We start from the raw sequence: 10,713 nt of genomic DNA, 5'->3' as shown, positions 1-10,713 counted from the left end.
CAGTTAAATTATAAAATTCATGCTATACGTACAACCAAAAAAAGATTTTGTATTTCCATAAGTGGGTAAAACTATGGAATACTTTAAGTGTGGACATAAAAAATAGTAATAGAATTGACGAGTTCAAACGTAAATATTAAGGTGTGTGTCAATCAAGATATAAGCAAGAACAGGCTCAATGATTATATTTTGTAACCATTCTTTATTATATCAACTGTGTGATTTAAGAATGTTAACACTGTTATATTCCTTTTTTAGTATAATGTGTGTGTGTGCAGAAGTGAATCATTTACTGCTTCCAAACCAATGATGGTAAGATGATGTCATGGGGTAGGACTGGATAAGTCTGACTTCTTCCTACTCCATTCAAGCATGTACTAGGTATAAGCAAATTGATTATCAACTGTTTTATATGCTTGAAAGAATAAATCAAATCAAATCAAATCAATTAATAATGATGAATAATAATTTTCTCCAATGATCAAAACACAAACAGAATTTTTAAAAAACTAAATCATCAAACTTCTCCTGTCTCTTCTCATCTGGGACGTCCTGGTTCTGATTTCAGTTTCTGATCCCAATCAGAGTCATTCAACATCAGAAATCTGCTGATGAGGCTGATTATTTACTTAAGTGTTGATGTCAGACAGTAAAACAACTGCATTTCTCACAAGCTACTTGATCCAAACAATAAAGGTCCTGGTACAAAATCAAGGTCAGAAGCTTAAACTGTTAATAAGTTGTGAATAAAGGTTGACTGGAGATGTGACATGGTGAGATCCTCTAAAGAGGTGATGTCTCACTCTGTTGGAACTACAGATAAGTTTTATTTTGGCCTGTCGTCATGTTCCTCCTCACAGAATTAACATTAATTAGCGACAGTTTGAGCAGCTGCAGCCATCTGAGGTGACAACACAGTGGCAAGGAGTAAAGCACAGCTCAGATTAAGTAACCTCCTCTTCATTTCTGTAATCTTAGATTTTAGTGCAAATTCAGATGCAGACAAGATCAGGAATGTGTCCTCACAGATGGCTCCTGTAGTGTTGGACATTGTTTGTGATGAACTGGAACAGATCCACATGTTGATCACCACGTGCCTGCTGCACCCCGCAGTAGTCCTCCAGCTGTCTGTACAGTTTATCTGTAAAGGAGCAGTTTGAACAGTCAGATGTGACCAAAATGAGAAACAGCTGAACAGTTTTCTGTCAGGAGAACTCTCACCAACTGTGATCCCCTCTGTGACCAGCAGGCGGTAGATGTCCTGCAGGCCCTGTTCCAGGACGCGGTCCCTGAAGGTGAAGAAGGCCAATCCTCTCCTGGCCTTTGCTGCTGCCATCAGCTGGATCACAGCTGCACGGGAACAGAAGTAGAAGGCTCAAGGTTATAGTCTCTCATGTGTTCATCCGTGGTTCACCAGTGGCTGCATGTGTAGACTGAAACCCAACATTTAAAGTAAACCTTTGAGCTGCGGGTCTCCGTTGAAGGCTCCACAGCCCCATTTGCCCGTGGCGATGTCCGGCTCATTGGGCCCCTGTCCCTTAAATCCACAGTATGCCTTCAAGGACATGAATAAAATCATGTGAAACTGACAACGTAAAATAAAGTCATGAGACTTGCATCAGCAGCCAATATAAAAACAGATTAGTGCTGTGGTAAAAACTAGCTTCTTCCAGCTTTGTATGCTGAAAAGTCACATCTTTTCTTCATCACCACGAGCTGGAGAAGACTATTCAGGTCTTCATTGGTGCAATGTGTTGTTTATGGGATTTAGTCATTTCTCACTCTTCCATCTTCACTTGGTGCAAAATGCAGGAGCTCACCTTTTAACTTGTACGCCAGCATATTACACCTGTTCTATCTTCTGTTCATTGGCCTGTTCATTTTAAGATTCGGTTTAAACTTCTTTGTTTTTATGGCGTTAAATGGTCCAGCTGCTCCCTGTCTCGCTGAAGTTTGAGGTGTACTAGTTCAGATCAGCTGATCCTGGAAGTACGAACACTGGGCACAAAAGATGGAGGGACCAGGCCTGGTTGCTGCTGCCCTGAAGTTAGGGAGGACTTTACCACTTCAGCTATGCCTGACTTCAGATGCTGCTTCTTTTAAAAATAAAGACTTATTTAAATGGACTTTTAACTCCCAGTAGTTTTTTTTTATTTGACCAAATTAACTACCAAAATAACTTTTGAAATATATAACAATTTAAAAATCAGTGACTGACTTTCTGGATGCTCTGAAATCCAAAGGACGGCTACCTACCTTGTTGAGTTCCCGTATCACGTTGATCATACTGTACTGCTCCTGTCTGCGTTTGAAGTTCAGCGCGTCCATCACTAGGATCTGCCTCTTCATCCGACCCCACTTATCTCTGCAAAGAGCACGTTAAATCTGTGAGAAAACCCAGTGCACTCCAAATTAAAATGCACAAAGCTCATGCTCGTACCTTTCCAGGTAGTCCTCGTATGGCCCCGCCCACTCGAAGCTGTCACTGAAACCAGAGTAACGGCTGAACTGCTGGCAGCCTGACAAACACAGTGATGGCATCTGTTTAATATTTTTCCTGTTAATAATGAAACCAGTGAAAAGACCAAACCCAACAAAGTGGTGTTCACCTCTCTACTCAGTCTGTGGCTCCCTCATCACAAATCTGGTGTTTCATTAAGTTCCTAGTTTGTATCAAACAGGAGGAAATGGCGCATTTGTTGGGGACTATTTTCAGCAGCGGATGAATCCACATTCAGTCTTTAGTGAGTGTTTGTGACAGCAGGAAGGTGTGTGTGGGGGGTCAAACTACAGGATGCTTATTAATGGTTTGTCTTTCCATGGGATTTGTTAACAGTATGGGAAGATACCGAGCGCTGACGACTTAGCCTTTAACTTAGAATTCAGCGCCTTAGGGGACACAGCACTTTGGTCAGCATAAGTTACATTATACACAATTAACAGCTGATGATAAACCTTTTCCCTAAACAACGGTCCAAAATCTAAAAACATTAATTTAAAACTGATATAAAACAGTGAAAAAGAATCCTCACATCGAGAGGGTGGGACCAAAGCAGGTCTGACCTTTTTGACTTAATTTCGGTCACTTAGGCGAGTGCTGTGTGAACACATCTGTTGACAGGGACCCTGCTCGACTGATCTCTTCATTACTACTGTACCTGTGATGATCAGACACTCGTTGTCTGAGAGTTTCTCGGTGAAGAGGCGGGACACAATCAGCTCTGGGCTCATGAGGAACAGGATCTCTTCCTGCACCAGACCAGAGCCCAGCACACCTCCACCGATCGAGCTGGAAGCAAAGTCCACCTGCACGCACATAGGAATGATGAGAAATGAATTCTGGCCATAAGCAGCTGGGGATCAGTGTGTATTGGGTTCATTCTCACCTGCAGCAGCCCTGTACCTTCAGTCTCGATGCTGCCGTCTGATGTGACATGCAGTTTATGCAGTGTCTCCTTACAGCTGTCAAAACAAAACAGGTTCAGACTCACAAAGACTCAGTTTGTTCTGGATACAGAGGTTTATTAGCCAGGCTACAGAACATCCCTCTGTCGGCCCACAGCTTTGGTCCAGGCTAAAATATCTCAACGCAACCAGGAGGTTGACATTTGTGGTTTTTAGTGAAATATCAGCAGCTATGGTAGCATCGTTTTTCACTTTATGCCGATAAAAAACTGATTATTTTATAACGTCCTTCAACTGAACTCTAAAGAAACTGTTGTTATTGGGTCCCAGCAATGGTCTGACCTCAAATATGTGACAAGTCCTGGTTTCTGTTTGACCAAAAAGATACTTGCAGTTCATTTTACAAGTTTATCTCATCTGACCTTGAATATAGCAGCAGCCTCTTTATCTACTGATCGACTACTGTGCACAACTCCAGGCTTTTAACCAGAACAGTCCAGACCTCTTTGCACTTTCCAGTGGCCTTTCCTTATTGATACATTGTTTATTTAACTGATAGTGGTACACATTAATCCTTGTAGTCTTTAAAATGTTTTTGTGCTGCCCACTAAATTATGTATTGTAAATTCTATTTAAAAAAAAAAAAGTAACCCCCCGAATACCAAGCACTACCTCTATGAGCTGTGCGGAGCAGCTACAGCCATTGACCGTGTCTGATCTAATGCATTTGATGTAATATGATTAGATGTAATATTTGATTTTGTCATTTGTTGATTTAACCGGCTGTCTTGTGTTAAGTGCTTTGTAACCTGGGCTTTCACATGTGATCTATAAACATAGAGTATTTTTATTATTACCTGTCCCAGTTGTGTGTGTCTGTGTCTCTGAGACATCGCCTCTCAAACGTCACCAGTCCTTTCGGTTTACTGTCTGCAAAGAGCAACAGCAGTCACAAGGCTTCACTCATAACGTCTAACAGCAGAAAGACAAGGCAGAACATATACTTACTCTCGTTCGTGACCACGTTAAAATAATGCATGATAGCCCGCAGCTTCTCTTTCTTCCGGAGTGACCAGTTTCCAAACAGGCTACATGCACAATGACAATGAGCTCAGACACACTCATTGGAGACAAGAGCTGCAATCATGTATGTAACACAGTGAGCCTGTGTCACCTGGTGAAGTTGATGCTGGGGTAGTTGTGGTACTCGGCGTTTGGTCCGGACACGTTGCGATGAGGGAAGGTGCAGAAGAAGGCGTTAGCTAGCAGGCAGGATATCTGCTCCTGTGACAGGGTGACAGCTACAGGGCGTTCCTTCTGAAGCAGCGGGATGGCCTGAGAACACGGACACACTCCATCATTAAATGAACCTAGTGCAGAGCGAGCGGATGCAGTAGGTTTCCTACCTTCTGTACTTGGTCAGGCAGCCTCAAGGCCAAATCTGCGATCTTTGGAAACAGCGTGGAGAAGTAGTTTTCTTGTTCTGGGATACACTTGAAAGGAAGTATGAGGGTTTCACATCGTTAGAGGGCTCAGACACTCACTCATACAGCTGAAAAATGTGAAGTAAACACATGGACTCTGACCTTAACGAAGGAGGAGAGGGCATCAAATGACCACTGTCCTTTATACTTTGGGTTATATTTGATGATCGCCTCCTAAAGAGACACGGCTGAAGAGTGAGGTTGAACGGTTCATGGGCCATAGAGATAGTATTGGTGTATAAATGTATAACAGCTGCCATCGTACCTCCACCTGATCAACGTTCGCTGCTTTCCTACTGGCCACATCCTTCAGCTTCTTCGAGATCACCTCCCACCTCTGCCCCTGGGTCTGTGACTGTGACCACAAGAGATCAGTTTAAGAACCGTTCACCGTCTTTAATTACATATGGGTGGTATTTATTTTTTTAGCCATGCTAGCAGCACTGCTTCGGGACGGCAGTGTCAGTCATCTGGTTGTATATGGGCTACTTCATATGTTTCTGTGCAGGTCAAACTGTGAGACTTTTTGTAGCATTTGGGCTACAACAAAGTTTGGTTACATTCCCATTCATGGCTCCTCTTCTCATCCAAGTCATGTGACTAAGAGTTGATCAACAGACCTCTGAGTTCAGAAGCTCAGCTCGACACAGAACGATCGATCAAAACCAAATGTCATTTCAGTTTATCACAACTAAGCTCAACCTTTTTCCCCTATTACAGTGTTTCTTCTGCCAAAGCTCTGTCACAGGACACATGCAAAACCTAATTGTTCCCTTCAGTAAAAGCCTTTTAGTGTTGCCTCGGTGCAGGCTCACAGAGCTGCTAGCATGTACACATTCTCATAGTCCCTTTTATTTGGCAAAAGAGTGCACATGCAAGAAACACGAATTAGACATTTTTTACTCCTCTGTCTTTTTAGCAGCCAGTTAAGAAGACAACAGGTCAACAGGTCTACAGGTGTGTAGCCCCAACTCACCATGAGGAATCCAGTCTTGTTGATTTTGTTTTCTGGCGAGTACGGCATCTTCACAAAGTTTCTGTCCCACAGGAGTCTCCCTCGCTGAGGCTTAATTCCTCCTCCACAGTTGAAATAAGACACCTGGAAGAAAAACAACGTAGTGTGTTTGAACCACCTTTGCACTGTGAGAACTTGTGTGAGAGATAAAGTGTCAAAGGAAGAACTCAGATCTTCTACTTAAGTAACAGTAGCAGTACAATGTGAAAGTACTCCATTAAAAGTAAAGGTCCTGCATTCGGCACAGTATTATCAGCAAAATGTTCTTGAGGTATCAAAAGTACTCATTCTGCAGTAAAATGTCTCCTGTGACTGAGATATCGTTACATCTGACATTAGATTAAGTTGATGCTGCTCCAGGTGAAGCTACATGGGCATACAGTTAGTTTGGTCCAGTGGTTCCGAACCTAGGGGTCAGGCCCCTCCACAGGGTCGCAGGACAAATCTGAGGGTTGTGATATGATGAAGTTATTTAAATGAAATTATGTGAGGAAGGAAATCACTCTACTGTCTGAAACATCACCAGGACAAAAGGCTGGAATCTTTAACAGCGTGTTACAGACGACAAATGTATGTTTTTATGTAAAATGTTCACCTGTGGTGCTAGAAGGTAACCGTGTGCATGTATTAACGTACCATACTTTAGTACTACCACTTAATGTTACCTCTTGCTTTACTCCACTGCATTTCAGAAGCTCAAAAAAGCAGCATGTGTCAGAGCATCTGGTCACTTCTGATGCGTCTCTCCCATTGATCATCTCACCACCCCTCAAATTTATCTAGTGACCCTTAGGAGGGACCTGACCTCTAGATTGGGAACCAGTGGGCTAAACTACTGTATCTAACTGTATATAAAGATGGTAGAGCCAACACCACCTGCAGCAGCTCCAACAGTACCATGCTGCATCGGGATTAACAGTCTACTGACCTCGGAGATGATGATGCATCAGTGAGAGGAACATTTTACTATGAAACAGGTACTTTGATAAAATATAATACTTCTGTACTTTAGCTTATGTAGGACTTGTACTAATTGTAATGGAGTATTTTTGTTGAGTAAATATTCTTGGTTACTTTCTAGCAGTGGAGACAAAGTTGAAAAGGAGAGAATCTCACATCTACAAGGACGGTGTGCGTCCTGTCGAAGGTCAGTTTCCCCAGCTTGTTGTGGCACTGTGGAAGTCGCCTCAGCTCATTCAGCTGACAACATGATGGTGAGCCCTTGGGCCTCATTGGCTCCCTCCCTTCCACCTGCCTCTCTCTGGCATCACCGGTGCTGGGGGATCCAGGGGGCGAGGAGGAGGAGGGGCAGGCCTGGTGTGGTGTGTCTTTGCTGCTGTGTTCTTTCTGAGGCTGGTGTTTGTCAGTGTGACTACTCTCAGGGTGGTTGTCTTGTTGAAGGGCGTCTCTCACCTGGGAGCTGTCATTACGGTGCCACCCGGCCATCTCTGAGGGTGTGATGAAAAGGAGGGTCAGTGAATGGGAAGTGAAGCACAGCACTGTGGGGTTTCATTTTAACTGACTGACCACTGATCATGTTTGATGCTTCTGACTGTTAAAATGACCAAGAAAGGAGTCTCCAGCCACGTCCGCAGCTCTGTGAGGCCGGACTGTACCTCAGCTTGTTAACACGTTCAGCTGGTTAGTATTTACTGCCCTAGCCCAGTGTGTTAGCAGGCTAAAACCTGATAATTAGTACTAAACACCAAGTACAGCTGATGGGATTGGATACCTAATCATAAACAAAAGTTTTACACAAATTCCATTTTTGTCCTGATGACAGGGCAGATGAAAAGTTCAGCTTCACCCCAGTTATTGTAATCATCCTGATGGGACCATGAATGTGTGAACCCAATTTCATCACAATCCATCCAACAGTTGTTTCATTAAAAACAACTGACAACAGCCTCATGGTGGCTCCAGGGGAAACCAAAGTCATGAGGCTTCATCCTCTGGGGAACACGGATGTCTGTTCTAGTTGCAGCCCATGTTTGGGTTGTTCCAGTCTGGACCAACGTGGTGACCAGCTGACTGACATGGCCATCAGCCCAGCCACTAAAGATAAACCAGTAAATGTTTCTGCGCATACAAACTAAGTAGTGCTCGAAATGTGGCCGTGCGCCCTCAAACGTTTAGGTGGAGACGTAAGCAACACTGTCACAGTGTGGTAATAGTACACCCACCAGTACTTCGGAGTACTTCTTCCATCACTGCCAGGCTGTTGGTACCAGTCTTTACAGCAGCAGGACAAATAACCAAGCACTGAAACCACCTAAACTGACAACAGCTTCGTCCTAATATCCGCCCGTGGCGCCGTCCTGTCGTTACACATGAAATATAACTAAGTGAATTAAAACACAGTGGTTCAATCACTCACCTTTCACCAAAGACCACGACGAATGTGTTCAGCTTGATCGTAATTATCGTTAATGACACGTTTCATGGATGAAAACGCAGACAACACATTCAAACACACACTGGCTGAGGTTTACTTTCACTTTGGAGCGAAAACGAAAGTAGGTGAAGGGCGGCGCTGTAATTACTGAGCAAACACAAGCATGAAAACCAGACGCGGCAGATTCATATAAGGTCGGTGTGCAACCTGTTACTGGCTTCATTGGGATACTTAATTCACATTTTACTGTCAGCTTGTTGCAGCTACAGACCAGTGGCAACCTAAAGGAAACTCCTGAATACAGAGACGGCCCGAGGTGCCAGCGAGCTCAGCGTCTGCCCGGGGCCCCATGGCCACCAGGGGCCATGAGAGGCTTGAAATGTCCAACAAGAGACCATGTTTCTGCATATTTTCACAATTTTTACAAACCAGTCAGCGAAGTAATGGAGAAAGCAGGCTAATCAGCAGATTCATCCCTAATGAAAATAATCATTAGCTGCAGCTGGAAACAGAACAGTTGAACAGAGCTGCACCTCGACCACCTCCAACAGCAACATCCTGCTTTGACATCAGTGCGTGAGCAATAATAATGTCATGATTTAATATATAGTAGTCAAACAGTCCCAGGAGACGTGTTTCTGCACTGAGTACTTCTACTGTGAATACTTGAAGTCTTTTGGTTTCCTCTTCCTGGAATGAGGTCCAGTCTGATGACCCTCCCTCTTCTCTCAGACACAGCAGCTCCACTCTGTCCTGATGTTTCCTGGTTCCCCCCCTTCAGATCTACAGTTTGAAGATGGGTGTAACCAACATGTGGTGACGTAGATCAGCACTCAAACTGGTTTCACTTGTCAGACAGTGAAACTCACACAGTTGTTGTCACTGAGAGGTGAAATGGCGCAGACAGGAGTTCAGCTGGACCAGGAAGACTTCTCTTGTTCCATCTGTCGGGATCTACTGAAGGATCCGGTGGCTATTCCCTGTGGACACAGCTTCTGCATGAACTGTATTAAAAGACACTGGGATGAGGAAGACCAGAGACATGTCCATAGCTGCCCTCAGTGCAGAAAGACGTTCAGACCGAGGCCTGACCTGGTGAAAAACACCACGTTAGCAGCTTTAGTGGAGGAGCTGAAGAAGACTGGACTCCCAGTACTATGCCAATAGTAACTAAACTGACAGTTAATTGTACTGCATCATACAGTAACAGGGAGAGGAAGGGCATGTTTATTTAATTATGTTTAAAAGTCGGGGTGTCTATATTACGTACACTATAATCACACAGTATTCTTATTTTCAGCTTTAGTCTTTAGCAGATTGTACTACTGGTGAGGTGCAGTATTTTAGAAGCTTTTATTAAATCCCAAATCCTATTATAGTTTTTCTTGTTTTCTTTAAGCATTCAGGGATGCTCATCCGTGTTTCATTGTGTCTTATGCTTCTGCTGAGGGTTAAAAAAATAAAAAGCTTTGAGAAATTCGTCAGCACTCAGTCAGTCTACACACTCATCCAGCATCGACATGCATTCTCTGAGATACTTTGAGGATGTGACAGCAGCTGTGTCAGAGGTCAGAGAGAAACTACAGGAGGCCCTGAGGGAAACATGGACAAACATCTCACTGACACTGGCTGAAGTGGATGTTTTACTGTCACCAGCAGAGCCCAAGACCAGAGATGGATTCTTAAGATATTCATGTGAAATCACACTGGATCCAAACACAGCATACACACGTCTGTTATTATCTGAAGGAAACAGAAAAGCAACAGCAATTAGTCAACAACAGTCTTATTCTAGTCACCCAGACAGATTCACTGATAGGTGTCAGGTCCTGAGTAGAGAGAGTCTGACTGGACGTTGTTACTGGGAGGTGGAGTGGACAGGGGAAGGACTTAGTGTAGCAGTCGCATACAAGGATATCAGGAGAACAGGGGGCTGGAAGGAAAGTCGATTTGGATACAATGGCAAATCTTGGGCATTAAATTGTGGTCAAAACAGTTATTTTCTTTGGTACAACAACATCCACAATCCTGTCTCAGGTCCTCGGTCCTCCAGACTTGGAGTGTACCTGGATCACACAGCAGGTATTCTGTCCTTCTACAGCGTCTCTGAAACCATGACTCTCCTCCACAGAGTCCAGACCACATTCACTCAGCCTCTCTATGCTGGACTTGAGCTTTATAGTGATGGAGCCTCAGCTGAGTTCATTAAACTCAAATAGACAGAAGTGACTTCAGATGCAGTTTGTTAAAATCTTTGTTTTAAAGCTGAAACTTCTTAGTTTTCCATGTTTGTTGCTTGGAGCCTAAACTGACGTTTGTCCACATGAAGATGTAAACTTCTCTGTGCTCTAAATGTTGGAGGAATATTTGTACTGATGTGTTTGTGTGTTGTTGTGTCTCCTCCAGAGAAATCA

General features: G+C 43.7%; 2 protein-coding genes across 3 annotated transcripts; one reads left to right on the top strand and one right to left on the bottom strand.

The window, feature by feature from the left end:
- Positions 1–386: 386 nt before the first annotated feature.
- On the bottom strand, positions 387–8,871 carry pargl (poly (ADP-ribose) glycohydrolase, like). Of its 2 annotated transcripts, none has more exons than XM_020587412.1 (16): positions 8,282–8,871; positions 7,021–7,352; positions 5,866–5,988; positions 5,155–5,244; positions 4,992–5,063; positions 4,812–4,898; positions 4,580–4,740; positions 4,414–4,493; positions 4,263–4,335; positions 3,387–3,462; positions 3,159–3,306; positions 2,441–2,519; positions 2,257–2,365; positions 1,459–1,555; positions 1,222–1,350; positions 387–1,141 (listed from the first exon to the last, which is right to left on the bottom strand). In XM_020587412.1, the coding sequence occupies exons 2-16, from the start codon at positions 7,348–7,350 to the stop codon at positions 1,023–1,025; spliced, it is 1,773 nt and encodes a 590-aa protein (XP_020443068.1). In that variant the 5' UTR covers positions 7,351–7,352; positions 8,282–8,871; the 3' UTR covers positions 387–1,022. The 2 variants fall into 2 exon arrangements, with proteins under 2 accessions (XP_020443068.1, XP_020443066.1); XM_020587410.1 differs by lacking the exon at positions 8,282–8,871 and adding an exon at positions 8,088–8,235.
- A 284-nt stretch (positions 8,872–9,155) lies between these two features.
- Positions 9,156–10,707, top strand: LOC109952364 (tripartite motif-containing protein 16-like). Its single transcript, XM_020587409.1, has 3 exons — positions 9,156–9,451; positions 9,606–9,627; positions 9,785–10,707. Exons 1-3 carry the CDS (start codon positions 9,194–9,196, stop codon positions 10,516–10,518), a joined length of 1,014 nt encoding a protein of 337 aa, XP_020443065.1. The 5' UTR covers positions 9,156–9,193; the 3' UTR covers positions 10,519–10,707.
- The last annotated feature ends 6 nt before the right edge of the window (positions 10,708–10,713 follow it).

Source organism: Monopterus albus, unplaced genomic scaffold (genome assembly GCF_001952655.1).
Source record: "Monopterus albus unplaced genomic scaffold, M_albus_1.0 scaffold456.1, whole genome shotgun sequence".
NCBI lineage: Eukaryota > Metazoa > Chordata > Actinopteri > Synbranchiformes > Synbranchidae > Monopterus > Monopterus albus.
Note: the sequence above shows the minus strand (reverse complement) of the source record. Positions and strands in the feature narration are given on the sequence as shown.

What these genes read in the sequence shown, in the direction of transcription:
- pargl (XM_020587410.1), bottom strand. Translation starts at nt 8,112, where the DNA reads ATGGAAGAAGTACTCCGAAGTACTG. An exon ending in CCCAGCATCAACTTCACCAG is followed by an intron (nt 4,494 to 4,579) that starts GTGACACAGGCT and finishes TTGTGCATGTAG; the next exon opens with CCTGTTTGGAAACTGGTCAC. An exon ending in TAACGTGGTCACGAACGAGA is followed by an intron (nt 4,336 to 4,413) that starts GTAAGTATATGT and finishes TGCTCTTTGCAG; the next exon opens with ACAGTAAACCGAAAGGACTG.
- LOC109952364 (XM_020587409.1), top strand. Translation starts at nt 9,194, where the DNA reads ATGGCGCAGACAGGAGTTCAGCTGGACCAGGAAGACTTCTCTTGTTCC. An exon ending in TGAAGAAGACTGGACTCCCA is followed by an intron (nt 9,452 to 9,605) that starts GTACTATGCCAA and finishes TTTCAGCTTTAG; the next exon opens with TCTTTAGCAGATTGTACTAC. An exon ending in TTTAGCAGATTGTACTACTG is followed by an intron (nt 9,628 to 9,784) that starts GTGAGGTGCAGT and finishes GAAATTCGTCAG; the next exon opens with CACTCAGTCAGTCTACACAC.